At 38.8% G+C, this 21,278-nt stretch overlaps 1 protein-coding gene and 1 pseudogene across 14 annotated transcripts in view; one reads left to right on the top strand and one right to left on the bottom strand.

Annotated features, from left to right (window-relative positions):
* The window catches only part of BTBD9 (BTB domain containing 9), a 507,047-nt gene that overhangs the window by 38,063 nt on the left and 447,706 nt on the right, over positions 1-21,278 (top strand). For all 14 annotated transcript variants that reach the window (XM_063632289.1, XM_063632296.1, XM_063632291.1 and 11 more), the window contains 3 exons: positions 7,202-7,413; positions 11,012-11,375; positions 12,496-12,760. In XM_063632289.1, coding sequence (XP_063488359.1) covers positions 7,202-7,413; positions 11,012-11,375; positions 12,496-12,760 — 841 coding nt within the window. The remainder of the gene's footprint in view (positions 1-7,201; positions 7,414-11,011; positions 11,376-12,495; positions 12,761-21,278) is intronic.
* LOC129473750 (protein TFG-like) lies at positions 16,447-18,068 on the bottom strand (annotated as a pseudogene).

The raw sequence follows: 21,278 nt of genomic DNA, 5'->3' as shown, positions 1-21,278 counted from the left end.
GCACTTTGGGAGGCTGAGGTAGGCAGATCACCTGAGGTCAGAAGTTTGAGACGAGCCTGGCCAACATGGTGAAACCCCGTCTCTACTAAAAATACAAAAATTAACCAGGCATAGTGGCACGCGCCTGTAATCTCAGCTACTCGGGAGGCTGAGGCAGGGGAATCACTTGAACCCAGGAAGTGGAGGTTGCAGTGAGCCGAGATCGCACCACTGCACTCCAGCGTGAGTGACAGAGCAAGACTGCTTTAAAAAAAAAAAAAAAAAAAAATTAGCAAAGCTGATTTTTATTCTCATTTTTCTAGGTTAAAAATTAATATCAGTCCAGGCATGGTTGTGTGCACCTGTAGTCCCAGCTACTTGAGAGACTAAGGTGGGAAAAGCACTTGAGCCTTAGAGTCTAGCCTGGGCAACATAGCATGACCTCATGTCTAAAATACATAGATACAAACACATCAATATAAGTGTTAATGTTTTCTTTCTGAATTCCTGTGGTTTGTATTGCAGTCTCCCTGGAATATGAGCAGCCCACTTTGGAGAGCACATAGCCAATTATTTGAATATTAACCCTTACTCTCATATTAGAATGTAACTGATAATTTTCTGAGTTCTGTTCATTTAGTATTCTATTTAGCATCTTTGTGGTTGTTTTGGTATGGTACTTAGGGAAGTATTTGACTTTCTAAATTTCATAAAATCATGGGCTGGCCTATGAGTTTTAGAATTTACATTACTTGTTATCTAGTCCTACTTTCCTTAGTAGACAATGAGTTCTTCAAAAGTAGAGACTTTTATTAATCTTTGTGTTTCTGTCGCCTAGCACTGAGCCTGTATTGCAGAGAGAGCTCACTAAATCTTTAATTGAATGAATTATACACATGTTCAGAAACTAGTTTGTCCATTGGCAAAGAAGTGGAGAATCAATGTGTTAACTGGTAATTGGAATTACATGCATGCTCAATAAAATAATCTTGTCAAATATTTTTTATGATACCATTCTTTAGTGGTCAAACCTGAGCATATTTATAAACATTTATTTACAAACATAAAATTACAGAATGACAAGACTTTGGAGCTTAACTGGACACTCAAAATTTTCCCAGAGAAGAAAGTATGTCAGGAATCCTGTCATGTGAACTCCAGTCATGTTCTTACGTAGCACTTTACTGGCTGGAGGATAATTCTCTTCTGCAAGGTTTAGAATTGGGTTTGTAAAATATCAGAGTCAAGGTTACATCTAGCAGCATGGTCAGTCTTCATCTGTTCCTTAGACTTTTGGATGACAGGGGCAGAGTATATATCAAGAGAAGTGAAGTATCCTTTCTGTGAGAAGCAGAATGTGATTTTTTTTGGAGAGTGTTTAAGATGCAGACAGGACACCATTTATCTCCCCAAGCGATACTAACTTAAAGTTTAAGGAATGCTACTTCAAATTACACACCACATGGGTACCAAGACCAGAAAGAAATTGCTAAACCATATGCTTGTAAATGCCATCTCTTTCCTCAAGAGAAAGATCATTTATATTTTGCAATTAAAGAGCAGAAGGTCTTTTTTCCCATAAAGGCTTTTCAGTCAGGAAATACACCGGGCAGAGAGGGCTTCCCAGGGGAGATTGATACAGTGTTCAAGGACCCTTTGGCATCTCCACCTTGTGGAACTTTGCTCTTTGACTATTTCCTGATTAAACACTGGAGAATAAACTTTAATTCCAAAAAATGTAGTTAGCCCTGGTTAAAGTTTGTAAACAGTTGTATAAGTGGGCTTTAAGTAAAGAAATTGATGTTTGGGTCAACTTGGTTTTTTCCCCCTTAAGGGGCAATTATAACGTTACAGCATTATGAACTACATATGGTCCTCTCAGTTTATTGATGGACATTGTTTATTATTTTGGTTAGAACAAATGGGTGTTGGTTCCTTACTGAATAATAAGCAGGCAATAACCCTCAGGATTTTAGTACTGCTGCTTTAGTCATTTTTGATTTTTAGTGCGTTTGAATTCATGAAAGTTAACTAGCCAAGAAAAATAGTATAGTTTCTGTGCCACCATCCCTGGTAAGTAAATTCATATGAGGTCCCAGAATCCAAAACTAATAATTGTGTATGGTACCATGAAAGGTACCGTTTCCTGGTTGAGATATTCCTGTTTTCTCTCAGTGTAAGTCCTTCGTCCCCCTGCCTTTCTACTGTTCTTCCCCCCCACCTCGAAGGAACAGTTTGAGTGAATAGATTACCCTTGCCCTATGCTGTGAGGATCAGCAAGTTTAGACTCCAGGACAGTCAGTAGGGGCAAATTGAAGAACACTTTGCATCTGGGAAAATCTGCCTTAAGTCTAGAAAAAGTCAGACTGAAACTCTCTTAGGTGAAGATCTTTAGTTGGGATATATCAGTTGGAATGTCCTAGTAGGCTGTGCTACCCAGGTATCTGATTTACCTGTCTTAGTTTAATGAACTTTTTTTTTCTTTTGCCAGTTTTAATGTAATGATGTCCTTGCCTTCAAGTTGTTAATTAATTTTTCTCTGTGGAGATAATACATAGCCCTTCTGCTTGCCATTTCTGTCACTAAATCAATTTCTATTGCTTATGGCAAATCCAAACACTTGTTGTCTCACAAACAAAGCAATTTATTTTGTAATTTTGTGGCCAAACTTACTGAAATATTTGTTTATAGTTTTACTACAAATAAACATTATAAAATTTGCAAACATTACAAAGTACGTAGCGCACTATGTAAAATTTTCCAACAGCCCCAATCTAGTGACTTAACCCTTGGTTAACAATTTGACTTATATTCTTGCTTTTTCAGTGTATTTTTTTAAACAAGGTATTTCACTATACTATTGTTTTGTAGATTGTCTTTTGCATGTAAATACACATACTTAAGATTTTTTTCAGTTCATTAGTATCTAACTTTATTCTTTTTAAATCATTTATAATATTTCATTGTATAGACGTACCATTATTTATTTAACCAATTCTCTTTAAATGGGCCTTCAGGGTTTTTTCCAGTTTTTTTGCTTTACAGAAAGTGCTGAAGCTGACATCCATATATATTTCATTTTGTACTCTTATGTGACTATTCAGCTTTTTTCCAAATGGCTCGCCAATACCTTTTATTGAAAAAAATCCATATTTTCTCCCATTTAATTGAAGTGCTATGCTACATTTATATAAATGATGCTCCTAGACTTACAATATGGTTATGTCCTGATAAACCCATAGTAAGTTGAAAATATGGATCTTTTTATAATACTGGATCATTCTATCCCCAAACAACTTATGTCTTTGTATTTTTCTTAAATCTTTCAGTGGAGTTTTAGGATTTCCTTACCTGTCCTATGAGTTTATTACTACATGTCACATGTGTTTTTTAATTATAAATTGCAGATCTTTTTACTAGTATTTTCTAGCTAGTTGTTTTTGGCATGGAAGAGTGCTAGATAGTTTCATATAATTATTTTATGTGGTCACTTTAGTGAACCCCTCTTATGTTCTCTAATTTTTTTCAGTTGATTCTCTTGGATTTTTCATGTGGGCAGTCATTATCTGCAAATATTGATTTTTTTGCCTCTTTGTTTCCTAATCCATTTAACTTTAATTTGGCTTTCTTTTCTTTTTTATTTTTTTGAGACAGGGTCTTGCTCTGTTGCCCAGGATGGAGTGCAATGGCACAATCATAGCTTACTGCAGCCTTTAACTCCTGGGCTCAAGTGGTCCTCCTGACTCAGCCTCCCAATTAGCTGGGATTACAGGCTCGTGCCACCATGCCTGGCTGATTTTTAAATTTTTTTGTGGAGACAGGGTCCTGAACTCCTTGTGTCAAAGGATCTTCATATCTTAGCCTCCCAAAGTGCTGGGATTACAGGCATGAGCTACTGTGCCTGGCCAGCATACTTTTTAAAATACACATAGGTAGACTGAAACTATCACTTTGTGGATAAACTATCCCATTGGTGAAACAATACTCATTTTCTGCGTAAAGCTGTGCCATTGGTAACTTTGTTAGTATCTTTTACATCTTTGCAATAAGATTCAAATTAAATTATATCCTAAATAAATTTTTTCTGTGGATTTTTTTTGTATACGTGTACACCTGAGCAAGGGATGGAAACCTACAACAATATAGAGTCTAAATCAGTGGCTGTTTTTCCAGGTTGCTTAGTAGAATCACTTCAGAATGGTGATTCCAATGCCTGGGCCCCATTCTAGACTAACTAAATAAGAGTCTCTGATGAGTGGGACTCAAGCATCTTTTTTTGTTTGTTTGTTTTTGTTTTTGTTTTTAAGCTCCCCATGTGATTCCAGTGTTGGGCAGTCTCATTGAGAATCACTAGTCTAGTTAAAATTATTTCTGTAGGCCAATAAAATTGTGTTTATTTTATCCTAAGTGGCTATTTTCTGTACACGAAACAGTTTCATGTTTCCATTTGGAAAAACATAATTAAAATGCAAGTTTAGCAAAAGGAAAATAGATGTATTGAGAAGTAGAGATCTGGAGAACTTATTATGGTAGATACATACATATGTAATGTTAATGTTTATGATATATCAGTTTAAGAATTATAAATTTCCCTTCTGAGCTGGTTAACCAAAAATCAATCATTGTTCATCAAGAGTCATTTAGTAAGTAATTTGAGTATTAGCCATGACCTGGATAAAATATTAAGAAAATATACCAGAAAATATATTAAATATATTTACTGGGTATATACATTGCATTTTTTTCAGTCAGGAAGAGTGTTTTGTTTAGAATCATGCACGATCATTGAAATACTGGAGAGTGATGTGAGAGTTTGTATTGAAGAGGTTTTGAAGTCAGGTACCAGTAGCTTTCTGAATTTCCTGACCAACATAGGAAATGATCATAGGAACATCAATTGGGTAACCCAGCAAGAAACAAACAAACAAAAAAACTCCCAGTCTGATCCTTTGCCTGGAGTATAGTCAGTCCTTGATCACGGGGTAGGCCAGGGGCTAGCAAACTATGACCTGCGAGTCTAATCTAGGTCTTTTCTAGAAATAGTTTTACTGGAGATAGCCATGTTTATTCATTTTCTTATTTCCTGTGGCTGCCTTTAGGCTCCTACCATAGAGCTGAATCATTTGACATGGATTGTATAACCTGCAAAGCTTTAAACTATGTACTATCTGACCCTTTATAGAAATTTTTCCAACTCCTGTATTACACTGTTGTTGTATATACACATTAAGACTATTGTATCACACATTACTTGCTCATATTCTCAAATAGATCCTCTTAAGCTGAATTTGGTCTTTCATACACAAGTGACTAGAGATTATTCTGTTTTTAGGGCTTTCAAATGGAGGTTGCAGTTGAGGGAGAGGGATTTACCTTGGCAGTTAGGGGATTATCCTGCTAGTTCTCTGATGTTCCTACTGTGGAGAACCAGGATTTTGCTCACTTACCTGGGGTAGGTGTTTTCTTGCCTAGCTCATTTTCCATGTTCTTCTGCATCACTGCTATTGCTCCCCCTTTTGAGGGTGGGCGTATGGTGGTAGGTTAACTAAAGCAGGCAGATTCGGAACCTGGTCCATGAAGATCTTCCATTGCAGTCACAGAAGAGAAAGACCATTTTTGACACACCTTGCTAATGATCTGGATGTGGGAGTTTAAAGATTAGGAGCTGTTCAACCTTTAAATGTGGTTCAACTGGAGAGCTCAAAAAGGTGTGGAGGTCTAGCAGAGAAAACATATCTGGCTCAATTTCTCTAGTCGCTGATGCAGCAGAGGGGTAGCTGGCTACCTCTGAGCTATCAACTACCTCTTCACCGGGGGCATCTGAATGCTAGCCAAGACTCTGACATACTTGCCAGTTACTTACACTTATCAAAGCAGTACCTGCAATTAGCTGGCCATGATGGTGTACACCTGTAGTCCCAGCTACTTGGCAGGCTGAGGTGGGAGGCCCACTTGAGCCCAGGAGTTGGAGGTTACAGTGAGTGGTGATCGCGCCACTGCACTACAGCCTGGGCAACAGAACAAGACCAACTTTTTTTTTTTTTTAAGTATATGCAAGTACATTTGGTATTAAAAAATATAAACATTTTTAGCTTTCTAAGACTATAACCCCCCACTTTCTTACATGTAAAGCTGTTAATCATGTTTTAGCCCTTTGATTTTCAGTTAATTTTGTAGAAAGGCATTGTATACAAAAGCAAGGAAGGTGCCTGGAAATGAGACAAAATATAATGATGTTCTGGTAAACACTGGCAGCCTGATCATCAGAGCAACAAGTTTGGAATAGAAGCCACAGTCTTGAGAAAACTGTTGGAGTTACTCTTTTGTTGGATGTGGGGAGCTCAGGATGCTACTGCAAATGTTCATTAATAAATGTCAAGTAATTTTTGTGACTCCAGAAGATTATTATTATTATTTTTGAGATGAAGTTTTGCTCTTGTGGCCCAGGCTGGAGTGCAATGGCGCCATCTCGGCTCACAGCAACCTCTGCCTCCTGGGTTCAAGCGATTCTCTTGCCTCAGCCTCCCGAGTAGCTGGGATTACAGGCATGCGCCACCACGCCCAGCTAATTTTGTATTATTAGTAGAGATGGGGTTTCTCCATGTTGGTCAGGCTGGTCTCGAACTCCCAACCTGAGGCTGAGGTGATTGACCCACCTTGGCCTTCCAAAGTGCTGGGATTACAGGTGTGAGCCACCGTGCCTGGCCCCAGAAGATTTTTTTTAAATAAAATATTTGAGATGGTTTCGTACCAAAACTTCTTATTTGAAATCTGATTATTTCATTTATTCTGTTTGTAATTTAGGCCTAGATCGGTGCCTGAATGACTTTTCTATTTGGTATAATTGTACCCAACCTTGCTCAATATATCTATGTAAAAGAGAAGTTATTCTGATTGTTGATTTTTCTTTTCCTAAGGTACTGTGAGGAATATGAGACCTGTGTTTGGGCTCAGTTTTCTAGACTGTGATGGCTGCAAGTGCTGTTAGTGTTTGGAGACTCTGGCATTTTTGCTTTCCTAGTGTGATAAAGGGAGTACAGTGAAGGGAAGCAGGCTGAATTCCTTCTCAAAACAAATGGGTTAATAAAGATACCATTGATTAACTCTCTCATAGGAGTTTTTCTAAGCACTTTAAATTTTTACTTAGCTATGTTTATGGTAAGTGATTTTCTACGTGTACTCCCCTCCCCCAACTAACTCTCATTCCTTCTTTATATGATAGATCAACGACTATCGTCTATTCCACAAGATGAGTAACAGCCACCCTCTCCGCCCCTTTACTGCAGTGGGGGAAATTGATCATGTGCACATTTTGTCTGAACATATTGGTGCCTTGTTGATTGGGGAAGAATATGGCGACGTCACATTTGTTGTGGAAAAGAAACGTTTTCCTGCCCACAGGGTAATTTTAGCAGCCAGGTGCCAGTATTTTCGGTAAGTGTGTAATACTTCTTTTGAAAATTCAGTTCACTTGTAGAAAACACTGGTATTTTCTGCTCTATGAAAAATATATAACCAAGTATAATGACAAAATCTCACAGTCCTTCAATTCAATATCTATAAAGATTTCATCCTTGTAGACTTTGTTATTTTTTGAGAATTACCTTTTCCTTTAGGAGCCATCTTAAAATTAAAGGGTTGGAAGGATTCCCAGAGCAAATAGTGCCCAATCAACCATTTTTCAAGGTCTCAAGAGTGTTTCTCAGGCTGAGTCTTCGTTGCCCTTACCTTCTCCTCCCAGTAGATGGCTAATGGGACTAAAGCTTCTTTTTGTATAGGTAGACTGCCCTGTGGACCTGCTAATGGACACATATACCCCTTGGTTTGAGGTCTAGGAGCTGTTAGTAGCCCAGCAGATCTAAGACGTGTACTTGTATGCAGCTGTTGTTGGTTACTTGGGTCCTTAATTTCCAGGGTTATAGATCTTAAGCTGATCTTTAACTACTCTACATTTTACCTAATATTTGTCAAAAGGGAGTCATCACTGAATTACTGAGTGAGTTATAATTTATGCGTGATAATGGATCTTTTTCTATTTTTAAGGATAAAGATGGTTCACAGAGTTATAGATTTATCTGGGAAACTTGGTATCTAAAATGGAGATTCCACTGGCTTAGAGAAAATTTCAATTACCTTGTAGTGATAACTGCAGTCTGGCTTTTATAATCAGAATTAAGCAAGACAGCAACACCTAGAGTCAGACACATTGTGGTAAAGTGTGTCTCCTGGAAATATTTACTCTGTAGCTAGAGCTCCTATGGTTTTTCATGAACTTCCAATCTTACACATGTAAAATGCCACTGTAGATGAAACCGGGAGCTTAGAAAAGTGAGGAGTCTGTTAAAAGTCCTAATACTCCCCTATTCTTCCTAGTGGTCAACTCTGCCAAGGCATCTGACCTTGGTCTAGCCATTATTTGTTATCAGCCTCTGTCCTCTGCACACTTTTCCTTTTATATTTCTTCCCCTTTTTAAAATTTTGGTCCAGTCATTACTATTAAAGTGTTTTATAAGAGCCCACTTTTTTTTGAAACAGAGTCTCACTCTGTCGCCCAGGCTGGAGTGCAGTGGCATGATCTCGGCTCACTGCAAGCTCCGCCTTCTGGGTTCACACCATTCTCCTGCCTCAGCCTCCCGAGTAGCTGGGACTACAGGCGCCCACCACCACGCCCGGCTAATTTTTTTGTATTTTTAGTAGAGACGGGGTTTCACCGTGTTAGCCAGGATGGTCTCGATCTCCTGACCTTGTGATCCGCCCGCCTCGGCTTCCCAAAGTGCTGTGATTACAGTCTTGAGCCACCGCGCCTGGCCAAGAGCCCACTTTTTATTAAGTCAGAACTTCTCAACCTGTGTTTACTATTTATTAATACAGTATACCTTGTCCTCTTTCAAAAATAATTTGAAACAACTCTATGAGGATATCTTTTAGGTGTTATTATATCCTTAAAAGAAACTCAAATACTTTGAGAAATTTGAAGATTGTATTGAGTGAATGGAATATACTCCCCCCGCTTATTGACCTTGTTCTTGATGTCTTTGTAGATATTGAACCTTTGTAATATTTGCTGGCTCACTGAGCTAAGCTCAGAGTCTACCTTAGACTATCTTAGAGCTAAGCTCTACCTCTAAGTCTACCTTAGAGCTAAGCTCTACCTCTAAGTCTACCTTAGAGCTAAGCTCAATGCTATCTTAGACAGGTTCTCAGTGCTGACAGTATTCATGTGCAAAAGAATGTTAATTGTCAGCCGTCAGAAGAGGCCTAAGTGCTGTCAGACTAGCCTATCAATTCCCAGATAAGGAACTGTATAGAAGGAAACTCTTCGTAGTAAACATTGAACCTCTGCTTGTCTCCTTGTTGAAGTTGGGGGTTCATATTTATTGTTCCAAGGGAGCCTCATCAAAACCACTTTTAAAGCATTGAGAATCCAGATAAATATCATGGATCATACAGGATTGGGGATAAGTCTTGAGGTCTCCCCAAGAAGGAGAAGTTCTTTAATTTGGTAATTTTAGGGTAAAGGTTGGATGCTCTCTGGATTAATGGGAACCTTAAAGGGTACTTTTAGGCAGAGTATAACCCAGTGAAGAGGTACGCTCAGAATATTCATGAATCTTTTCTGGGTGGTTTCAACTGTTTTTCTGGGGCAAGCAAGAATGCTAGGTCCTGGGGGAGGGTGGGACAAGTTCCAGGTAGGTAACCCTGAAATGCTAGTCCTACTCTGGGAATTTTAGCAACACAGAGAATCTCTTTCTTGCTTCCAGTCTCTTCCTCTCACTTTTGCATCTTTTCTTTCTCTTTCTGTATTCTTCTCTCCCTTTTCTGCACTTCTTCCTTGTCCTCTTTGTCCTTTCTTTCCTGATAGGTTGGAGGTTTAATTGGTTCATATTATTCCTGTTGATTGATAGAGGTAGAAATTCAAATTCATTACCTAACTGGATTGTCTAATTTTCATTTTCTTAGATAAGCAATAATGTAGGGCTTTTTGTTTAATCTGAAAGGAAAAAAATAAAAAATCACTGTAATCCTATCAGTAATTTCATTTTTAATTTATAAAGTAACAGATGAAAGTCTTTGTCTCCCAGCCATCTAATACCATTTCCCAGAAATAAGTGATGTTAAGAGTTTAATATGAATTTCCTCTGATTTTTCTTGATATTTAAAGAAATACCGATAGAGACATACGTGCATAAACATGTAAATATTTGGTTATATACTTTTTTCATGCAGTACATATGGATCTGCAATTTTACTTACTCACCTACCATATCCTGGACATGTTTTCAAAACAGTACTTATTGATCTCCCTTGATCTTTCTAATGGCTGCATAGAATGTGTATATCACAGTTTTTTTAACCATGTTGCTGCTGATGGACATTTAGATTTTTACTAGTGTTTCAGTATGTTTTCTTACACATTTTTCTTTACTGTATTACTTCTCTAGAATTGAGTCCTAAAAGAGAGATTACTGAGTTGAAGGGTATGCACATTTTAGATTTGACTAGATGCTACTAAATTACTTTCCATAAAGGGCTGCCATTTATGCTCTCAAAGCAGTGTATCAAAGAACCTGTTTTTCCATTGCTTTTGCAGCACTGATATTAACAAGCCTTTTAATTTCTGCCAGTCTTACAGGGGAGAATGGCATCATATTAGTGTTTATCTGATTATGTCTTTTCCTGTAGAGTTTTACTTTTTAAATTGCTTTATTGACCTTTAACATCTTTGTATCAACTTCATTGTGCCTCTCAAAAGATCACTCTCATCTTTCTATTTAATATCTATCACATATCTTGAGCTTTCAGAGTATCTCGTTAGTTCAGTGGCTTACAGAATTAATTCAAATAGTTTTAAAATCATTCCTCTTGTGTCCTGTAAAGAACCATTTTAAATGATTACTTTGCATTTTTTCACTTGGATCTTTGTGTCATTAAAAAAATTTATATTTACATAATGTTGGTAACTATTATTTCCAATATTTTGTAGCAAATCCTATTTGAGGGTTTCTTCATGTGTTTCTTCCCTGATGTGCAGAGCATTATTGTATGGTGGAATGCGAGAGTCTCAGCCTGAAGCAGAAATTCCTCTCCAAGACACCACTGCAGAAGCATTCACAATGCTACTCAAATATATCTACACTGGGCGGGCAACGCTGACAGATGAGAAGGAGGAGGTGCTGCTGGACTTTTTGAGCCTGGCTCATAAATATGGATTTCCAGAGCTAGAGGATTCTACCTCTGAGTATCTCTGCACCATACTTAACATTCAGAATGTCTGCATGACTTTTGATGTCGCCAGTCTCTACTCACTTCCCAAGTTAACTTGTATGTGCTGCATGTTTATGGACAGGAATGCTCAGGAAGTCCTCTCAAGTGAAGGTTTCCTCTCCCTTTCTAAGGTGTGTCATTTGTCTACGAGTAATTTATAGGCATGCATTGTTTTATTTATGCCTATACTGTAGAAGTATAGCGATGGACTAAGAATAATAAGAAAAGTCATTGGTATCATAGAGTTATCATTGGTTATCTGGTCTAGCCACTTGCATCTAGCTACCAGGACTCTGGATCATAAAAGAGAGGGGCTGGTTGGTTGTGTTTTCTTTTAAGGTTCTTCGGGTAAGTTTTATGTGCAAAAGAGACTGTGCCGCTGTGTGGTTGTTTTCAAGGTAGTGACAATCAAATAGGGTCCTTTTTGGTATTGCATACTACCTTTTGGTTTTGTTTTTCTCTGACAGAGAGTGTGACTAATAATTCCTTAGAGCAAGCAGGTAAATTCCTAGAGGAGATCTGATGCATTATTTGATGTCTTTAAGTCCCTGCTTTTTTTGCTGGCTTAAAATTCAATATTATAGCTAGAGTAAAACTGTTTTGCTCAAATCTTCCTTTGAACTCTGGGTGGTGATTGTCTCTCCATTTCCCTTGTTGTGTTCCTTCTAGAACCTGGATATTTCTAATGAGAAAAACCTATTGAAAAGCTACATATCTTGATTTGAGTGTAAATTAAGATCTGTGTTATCCTATTTCATTTTTTTCTACTTAATTTTTAAAGACAATGATCTTTGAGGGTTGCAACATTGTTCCTGGAGGTGAGTTTGGAGATCTGAGAGCCAAAAATATGGTAGTGAAGTAATACTGTGGAAGAAAATTTGAATTTTAAATGCCAAATATATCTTTCTAACTTAACAGTGTACGCTCTCCTGAAGAATCTGAATGTATTGACAGCTTTTCACTTTGGCATTTTTCTTTTTGCTATTTTAAAAAAGATGAATGCAGATGTGTTTGGAAAGATTAAATGTTTGATGTAGTGGTACAAGATACCTGAGCATAAAAGAAAGGTGCTACCATCCTGGTTGTTTACACAGCCGTGAGTAGGAGAATATGTGGCACAAAGCATAAGGGAAGGAGAGGGTCAAAAAGAGTTAATTGGCTAAGTTATACTTGTCCTGTAAACTTTTACTGATTGATCATGCAGTGGTTGAACTTCATATAACTGGAATTTTACCTTTTTATCCTTTTCAGACAGCACTTTTAAACATCGTGTTAAGAGATTCATTTGCAGCTCCTGAAAAAGATATTTTCCTAGCCTTATTAAACTGGTGTAAGCACAATTCAAAGGAGAATCATGCTGAAATCATGCAGGCTGTGCGTTTACCTCTCATGAGCCTCACAGAGCTTCTGAATGTTGTGAGGCCTTCAGGACTGTTGTCTCCTGATGCCATCCTGGATGCCATTAAAGTGCGATCTGAGAGCCGGGATATGGACCTCAATTATAGAGGCATGCTCAGTAAGTACCTATCTATCCTAAACTCAACCAAGAAGCTTGGTGTGCCTCTCATGCCGTTAAAACTGCAAAGCTACTACAGAACCGTATAGTGCAGGTGTACATGAAATATGTACGTTTATAAACAGCTAGCCTATGGAATGTCTTTCCCTGTCATTTTCCTGTTAATTCCTCCTGAAATTGATTAGCCTTTGTAGACCCCCAAATAGGTATTTCTTGCCATTCCTGGACAGATTTCTCAACTGCTCCCCAGAATGTCAGAAATGGACACTTTCCTAAAAAGCTGCTTCTCATGTTAAGACCTTTTCTTCCTTCCTCCATCAAATAAATACTGAGTACATGCTATGTACTTATTATTTTGGGTACCATGAACATGGAGATTCTTTTTTTTTTTTTTGCGATGGAGTTTCACTCTTGTTGCCCAGGCTTGAGTGGAAGGTGCAATCGCAGCTCACTGCAACCTCGCCTCCCAGGTTCAAGCGATTCTCCTGCCTCAGCCTCCTGAGTAGCTGGGATTACAGGCACCCGCCACCATGCTCGGCTAATTTTTATTTTTAGTAGAGATGGGGTTTCACCATGTTGGCCAGGCTGGTCTCAAACTCCTGACCTCAGGTGATCCACCTGCCTCAGCCTCAGGAAGTGCTGGGATTACAGGCGAGAGCCACCGTGCCCGGCCGAACATGGAGATTCTAAATAACAAAAATAATAGCTAACACTTATGTAACATACATACATAGTATAGCTAACACGATATTTATCACCACTTAAGTGGTGATTTTTCTTATTAATGGATTTATAGCAATTAACACTTACAGAGTGCATAGTACGTATCAAGAACAGGTCCTACATGATTTAATTCTCACAACTCTTTGAGGTATATACTGTTATTGACTCCATTTTACACAATGAGGAAACTAAAACAGAGAAGTTAAATAACTTGCCCAAAGTCACACAGAAAGATGACAGAGCTGAGAGTCAAACCTATGTAGTTTGGCTCCAGAAGTTAAGTAATTAACCACTAAACTATGCTGCATAATTGTTAAACATAGTCTCTGCCTTTGATCCTTTTAATTTCATTGTGGAAATAAGACATAAACTCCCATGAAAAGTTAAATACAACAATATTCAAGGGAGTACATGTTATAGAACTTCAGAAGAAGAAGTGGCTTGGAATGGTTGAGGGAGATTTCATGGAGGTTATGAAGCTTGAGTTGAGCCTTGACATTTGATTTGAATAGTATAAGAGTTGGGTGAATTTCAGATGGGAAGAATCACGAGGTTTATAGACAGAGGTTAGAGCATTTGAAGAGACCATAAATAGAAGAGCTTGATTAGAGTAGAAGGCTTTTATTGATTAATAGCAAAGAAACTGTGTGAAGGTCAGCTTAGGCCAGTTTATGGAAGTCTTGGAAACTAGACTGGAATCATGCTTATATGCAGTGAGGAACCAATTTGAGAGAGGGAGAGTGGCATGCATACAGTGGTGGTTTTGAAAGACTGATCCATAGTGCTGTATTTGAGTGTTTAGAATAGGGGAAAACTGATTCAGAGAGACCAGTGAGGACAGTATTTAATCTGTGCACAATTGATACTACCTTAAACCAGATTGGCGGCAGGGAAAATGGAAAATAATGGATGATTAGAACGGATACTGTGGAAAAAAATAGATCTTGGTGATTCAAGGGATTTAAATGTGGGGATTAAGTTTAGGAGAAAGTTACCATTTGTTATCAAATCTAAGAAGCCAGAAATTCTCAGGCACCGTTATTTTATGTTCCACTAAGAAAACAAACAATACTGCCAATTAACTGTAACACACTATGATGTCTACACTGCAATTTCAGAAATTTAAAAATTTGAACACCAGGTGTGTCTGTAATGAAATACAGTACAGTACTTCTTTGAAGAAGATGCTGAGCTTGTTTTTAGATTGAGTTTGAGGGTTTTGGGGTTGCAAGTTGTAAGTTCTGTCCCAAACTAGTCATTTCCCTGAGTGAGCTCTTCTTGACTATGCCTTTAAACATTCTCTTGAAATACTGATTAATCTTAAATAGATGTTCTTAACAGAATTCTCTCCTGACTTATCAGGTCTAGATTTCTTTTCACTGGGCGTAGGAGAAGAAACATAGGTTTTGGCCCAGACAAATTTGACCTCAAATCCTGAATTAGTCACTTACTAGTTGTACAATCTGGTATTAAGTTATTTAAGAAATTTTACCTTTTATATCTCCTAGCATTGTTATGAGACTTAATTAAAATAATGTGTGCAAATAATGTGTGTAAGCTTGATATAGGAAACCATTGTTTCCATATTATGATATGTTTTTTTCTCTGTACATCTGTGTGAGAATTACCACCTTGATCACATTGTTTTAAACATTTTTGTTTACTTGTCTTTGATCCTTGACGGCAGAGATGATCTTTGTAGGCCTTATTGATCTCTATATCCTTAACATTTAACACACTAAATAGCATATAATGGGTAATTGGTAGAATGCTTAGTGAATGAATGCAGGGAGAAATGTCTAATAGGAAATAGGAACACATTACTCTTTAGGACCAGTCAAAGCTGGTGATAAAAGAGTTGAAACCTGAGCTGCTAGAGTATAGAGAAAGAAGTAAAAATCAAAGTCTAAAACTTGGAGAAAACCTATAGCAAGGAGACTTAAGGTAGAGAAGGAAGAAGGAAGACATTTGGGATAGAATAGAGTTACAGAGGACAACCAGAGGAGAGAGCTTTCATATGGATTCAATGGTCAGTGGTAGCTCATGATGGGGAGGTCAAGAAAATTGAGAGACAACTTTGGATATAAATTGTGATTAGTTGATAAGTAATCTGGACAGAAGATTGGCTGTCAGGGAATTAGGCCATGGATGTTTGAAAAGATAATAGAAATAACATGTTGCCTCTCTGATTTGTGAATTGGATTGAAAGGTAGTTAAAAAAAAAAAAAGTATGGTAGCTAGAGAGATCAGGTTGGGGAGATCCAGGAAGAAATCAGAGGTACTAGAGAATGGTACTAGTTAAGTGTCAGCCTTGGATTAAGTGTGGGAGGATGGCAAGTGAAGAGGTAATAAGATGAGTAATTAGTGTTAGGCTTTTCAGATTATCATGTCGGATCCTGTCTTATATAAGCTCCTTTCCCTCTCTTGCCCTGCATTTGATTTGAAGTGCTGAAAAGACCCTAGAACTGGATTCATTATAGGGATAATCTTGGGACATGTTTGCAGGAGTGAGGATTTGTTTTGGACATTTCACATGGTTACTGGTAGTTTGGAATTGATCAACTGGCCAGTATAAGGGTAGTACCTGGGTTACAAGAAACTCATGAGATTAGTTGCAAAAGGGAGAACTTAGCCAGTTGAGTCACTCAGTTCTGGAATGATATATACACAGATTGTTGTTCATCAATGTTAAATTCTTCACTTTGCAGTGAATGAGGGGGAGCTCAAGGAAGAGACTAAGTAAATGTTTGGGAATCCTTTATCTAACTTCTAAACTTGAGTAATGATTAAGTAACAGTCTGTTTTTCCTGACTTTTAAAGCATATGAATAATAAAATCAATAATATAAATACAAGGAAGCATTACACTTTCCTGTCAGACCCTGAAAAAATAGGTTTTTTAAATTCTATCATCTTTATTAATCTATCAGTCTTACATTTTATACATGACATCTAGTCGTATTCTAAAAGGGCTCTACTTTAGTACATCATGTTAATAGCAGAAAGCCAAGTAAGATGACTAAACCTTACACTAGCATTTTAATATCCTCTGGACAAGGGAAGCTAGAAGGTCAATCACTTTACACACATGTAAGAGTAGTGTTCCAAAATAACTAAGAAGTTGCTACATTTTTAAGCAGGGAGGAAAAAACTTTGATTTTGGTCTTTGTGTTCCACCAAATTATACTTTCAATTAACAGCAACAAAGATATCATAAAAAATGCTGTACTTTTAAAATTTGTGAACTTCATTACAGATTAAAACAGTACTGGAGTCTTTTGGGAGGCCAATAGCTAGCAGCTACATTAATTGGTGTGGATGAGCCTCCTTATCGATAACCAAGTCCAGGTTGGGTACAGCCCTGACCAAAGGGAGGACATAGAAGGATTAGGCCCAATTGGAGGAGGGGTCATGCTACTTACAGGAAGTGAAGTAAAACCTGAACTTGGTCTATAGGCCCCAGGTTGGCTTGGAGCCATTCTAGGTTGAAAGGCGGGGGCCACAGTATAATTAGTAGGCTGAGAAGTTTGGGTAGTATAAGTTTGTGCAGGATAATTGCTTGCCTGGTACTGTGTGGCAGCTGAGCAGGCAGTTGTTGAGGCTGACCAAAAAGGCAGGAGCTGATGCCTGGGTAGTTGGTTGCTGGCCATATCCTTGGAACTGCTGAGGTTGTTTGGGGTCCAGTCTGCTGACTCTGGCTTTTTGAATACTGAGTACCATGCTGTTGAGGCTGCTGAGGTGGAGCCCGCAGATGCTGCGCGTCTGTTGGTAGCCTGTTGCTGGTACTTTTGGTACAGCTGCATGTCATAGCTAGCCTGTTGCTGGTACTGTTGGTACAGCTGACTTTCAGTCTGACCTGCTTGTATCTTAGCTTCTGTGTATGGTGGTTGCTGTGGCTGAAATCCTGGTGGGTGAGCTGCTACTGAGGAGGAGGCGGCAATGCTGTCAGATGTTCCTGGACAGTCTTCTGCAGGAGCACTGGGTTGCCCTGAAACCTGATCATCTGTTAAGCCAAAGCCGACGTAACATTATTTTTTATTTCATCTTAGTTTTTTTAAAGGGTCAAAAGCTGACATACTTGCTGCCATAACCTGAATAGACTGTTTTCCAGAAGAATCCGAAGAAGCAGGCTTTTCTTCCCTACCATTCACAGTAACATTTTCAGGAATATTGGTGGAAGGTCCTGGTTCTCCAGATGGTTCCAAGCTGTCCAATAAATGATTCACTTTATTTCAAAGTTCTGTCAGTTCTCGACAGAGATATTTCACCTGACTCGATTCAAGGGGTCTTGGTTGGCCATTAACAAATAATGTCAATTTCAGTATCCTGCTACACTGAATTGCAAAGGAAAGGTCAGAACTATCAAAAATTGTTATAAGATCGTCATCTTCATCTTTATACTTTATTGTTACTTCAACATTACTCAGAAGCTTTCCCCTGAAAACTCTTTGCATCATTAGCACTAATTCATCATAAGTAATATTAATATCTTCATTATGAATAGGAATTTTTGGAATATCCTCCCCAAGTTGAGCTTTCATGATTAGCTTCCCACTTAGGTCCAACTGTCCATTCATGGTGGACTCCAGGATGTTCTATATATATACAACCCTAGAGAAAGAGGGCTTGTGGAGGCCACCACTGCCTCCACAGGTGTCTACTGACTGGGCCGATGTCAGGCCGTCAGGCTGGGGTGTTGTGGGGAGTCTGTGGTCACTGACTCCTCGGTTGCCCTCCATGGCCACTGCACCTCACTTGTAGGCTCATGTGGGCCCACCCAATCGCCAAAAATAGGTTATTTTCTAAGTAAATGTTATCTTTTTTTTTTTTTTTGAGATGGAGTCTCACTGTGTCACCCAGGCTGGAATGCAACGATGCGATCTTGGCTCACTGCAACCTCTGCCTCCTGGGTTCAAGTGATTCTCCTGCCTCAGCTTCCCGAGGAGCTGGGATTACAGGTGCCCACCACCACGCCTGGCTAATTTTTTTTTTTTTTTTGAGACGGAGTCTTGCTCTGTCCCCCAGGCTGGAGTGCAGTGGCGATCTCGGCTCACTGCAAGCTCCGCCTCCCGGGTTCACGCCATTCTCCTGCCTCAGCCTCCCGAGTAGCTGGGACTACAGGCGCCCGCCAACACGCCCGGCTAATTTTTTGTATTTTAGTAGAGACGGGGTTTCACTGTGTCAGCCAGGATGGTCTCGATCTCCTGACCTCGTGATCCTCCCGCCTCGGCCTCCCAAAGTGCCGGGATTACAGGCTAGAGCCACCGCGCCCAGCCGCCTGGCTAATTTTTGTATTTTTTGTAGAGACGGGGGTTTTACCAGGTTGGCCAAGCTGGTCTTGAACTCCTGACCTCAGATGATCCACCTGCCCCAGCCTCCCAAAGTGCTGGGATTGCAGGCGTGAGCCACCGTGCCCGGCCAGTAAACGTTATCTTAACATTCGTGTCATTGTTTCCTTTTATCAAATTTCTTCACTGTTAGGGGAAAAAAGGATACAAAATTTGAGAAGTGTTCCTGGTCTGATGACTTGAAAAGATAGGTCTGTTTATTTTGAAGTTATTGACAGAATTTGGTTTTGTTGTTGTTGTTGTTCTTCCCTGGATGTAGATTCTGTGTCTTTGGGGACTTTTCATGAAGTGTAGAGTTTTATCTTGGGACTGGGCTATAGAGACAAATGCTTTTTCTTTGAATTTATTATCATTGGTTACTGTAAAGTTTAATTCTTAGAGCTGCATGTTCTAAGGCTTTTACCAAATTACAGGGATTTTTTTCCCCTTAAAAAAAGAAAGATCCAAACAGTGTTTTAAACTTATCTGTGATGGTCTTTCTGGAAGGTAGTTTAGACTAGTTTTATGCGTATATAATGATGAACATTTTTCTATAAGCTGGGGAAAGAGAATTAACTTTTTAATGAATATTTTTTTCTTAGGATATTTGAACTACCTGTACCTCTGCCAAACATTTAGCTTTGTCTTAGCTGTGGAGATATTTCTATCTATCCTAAAAAGTTAGTGCTTTTTTTGTTAAGGCTGAGTTATATTTCATTTTGTATATCTCAGGTTTTAGATTTGGGGAAAGAGAGTAATTTCTTGTTTCTGCGTGTTTATAGTAGGAAGCATATCACAAATTCTATCCTCAAGATATCTTTATTGAATAAAAAGTCAATCTGTTCATAGGACTGCTAAGTTACATTATTGGTTAACACATAAATATGCGTGTGTGTGTGTGTGTGTGTGTGTGTGTGTGTAGTCTGTCCTGTTTACCCTGTACCTATCCCTGTAGTTTCCTCAGACTGAGGGAGCTTGCAACTGTGAGATTATATTTCTTGGTTTGTTTGCTTAGATTCTTATACTAGGTTGAGCTTTTTGAGCAATGTAATTATGTTGTTTTGCCTTTGTTTTTCAAGCACCTACCTAGCGCAGTGCCTGAATGTAGACTTTTGTTTTTCCAAGTGATAAATGAGTGGCTGAATGAATCCATCCCTGGCTTCTAAACTAGAATTTAAATTTGTCTCATCTATCACATAAAGACAGTAATAGTAACAGTGAACCTTTAATACTTTCAAAGCTCTTTGAGCTGGGTGCAATGGCTCACACCTGTAATGCCAGCACTTTGGGAGGCCAAGGCAGGAGGACCACTTGAGGCAAGGGATTCAAGATCAGCCTGGGCAATATAGTGAGATGCAGTCTCTAAAAATTTTTTCTTTAATTGGCTGGGTGTGATCGTGTGTGCCTGTAGTCCCAGCTGCTTGGGAAGCCGAGACAGGAGAATTGCTTGAGCCCAGTAGTTTGAGGCTGCAATGAGCTATAATCGTGCCACCACACTCCAGCCTAGGTGACAGAGCAAGACCCTGTCTCTAAAAAAATACAAGTAAAATAAATAAAACTCTTTGGCTTTGTATCTTCAACGATAGAAGATGCTATTTGTATCTTCCCAACTATAGTTTATTATGCTAGAGAAAATCTCATCTGTAAATAGGGGGTGTATAAATCATCTCTAATGAGTATTCCTCCATGGGAGTGTGTAGTGTTGGTATTTGTGCTCTTGTCTCCTGAGATGGTGAGCTCGGGAGGGCTGAGTCTAGTGCAGTGAGCAGCACATAGGAAGCACCGTAGGATTTTTTTTTTTATTTAATAGGATGAAGGTCCCTTTCAGCTCTGTGATCTATGTAACTTGCCTAAATTACCAAGTGAATTCAATGCCAGAACTGGAACCAAAGTGCTGGTCTTCTGACTCACCAAGCAAATACTCTTCCATAGATTCTTCTGCCTGGGTTCTTTTTGATTCCCATTTTGTGGTGTCTTTGAGTGCCCGTACTGTCAAATGTGGAAAGGAGGCCTGCAGAGAGTGGGAAAAAGGGGGAGGTAAAGTTAAGGTAAGTTAGGAATTGTCAAGAAAGTCACTTGTAATGCTGCAGTTCTTGGGGATTATTCACAGGAAGGGAGCATCCATACATTTTCTAGGGAAGTTGGGATGGGGAGTAGAAAATGATTTAGGTGACAGAATTGGGTAAGTAGATTGCTTTGGGAAGAGAACTAAGTCTGGATCCAAATAATCCACTGGGGCGAATGACCATGTCAACCTACATGTAATAGAGAGTTCGATAAAAGATAATTAAGAACATAAAGCAATGAAAGAAAAGCACAAGGTAATTAACCCAACACTCCTCTCAGATTTTGGCACTGTGTAGCTAGGGGTACTTTCTGCTTCATTTCTCCTTAATTTTTCCTTCTAATAATTAGCAATCTCTATCTAGCTGTAGAGCTTCAAAGCTTAATATTTTTCTTAATGCTTGT

Source organism: Symphalangus syndactylus, chromosome 23 (genome assembly GCF_028878055.3).
Source record: "Symphalangus syndactylus isolate Jambi chromosome 23, NHGRI_mSymSyn1-v2.1_pri, whole genome shotgun sequence".
Taxonomy (NCBI): Eukaryota; Metazoa; Chordata; class Mammalia; order Primates; family Hylobatidae; genus Symphalangus; species Symphalangus syndactylus.
This window is presented reverse-complemented; position numbering and strand designations above follow the sequence as displayed.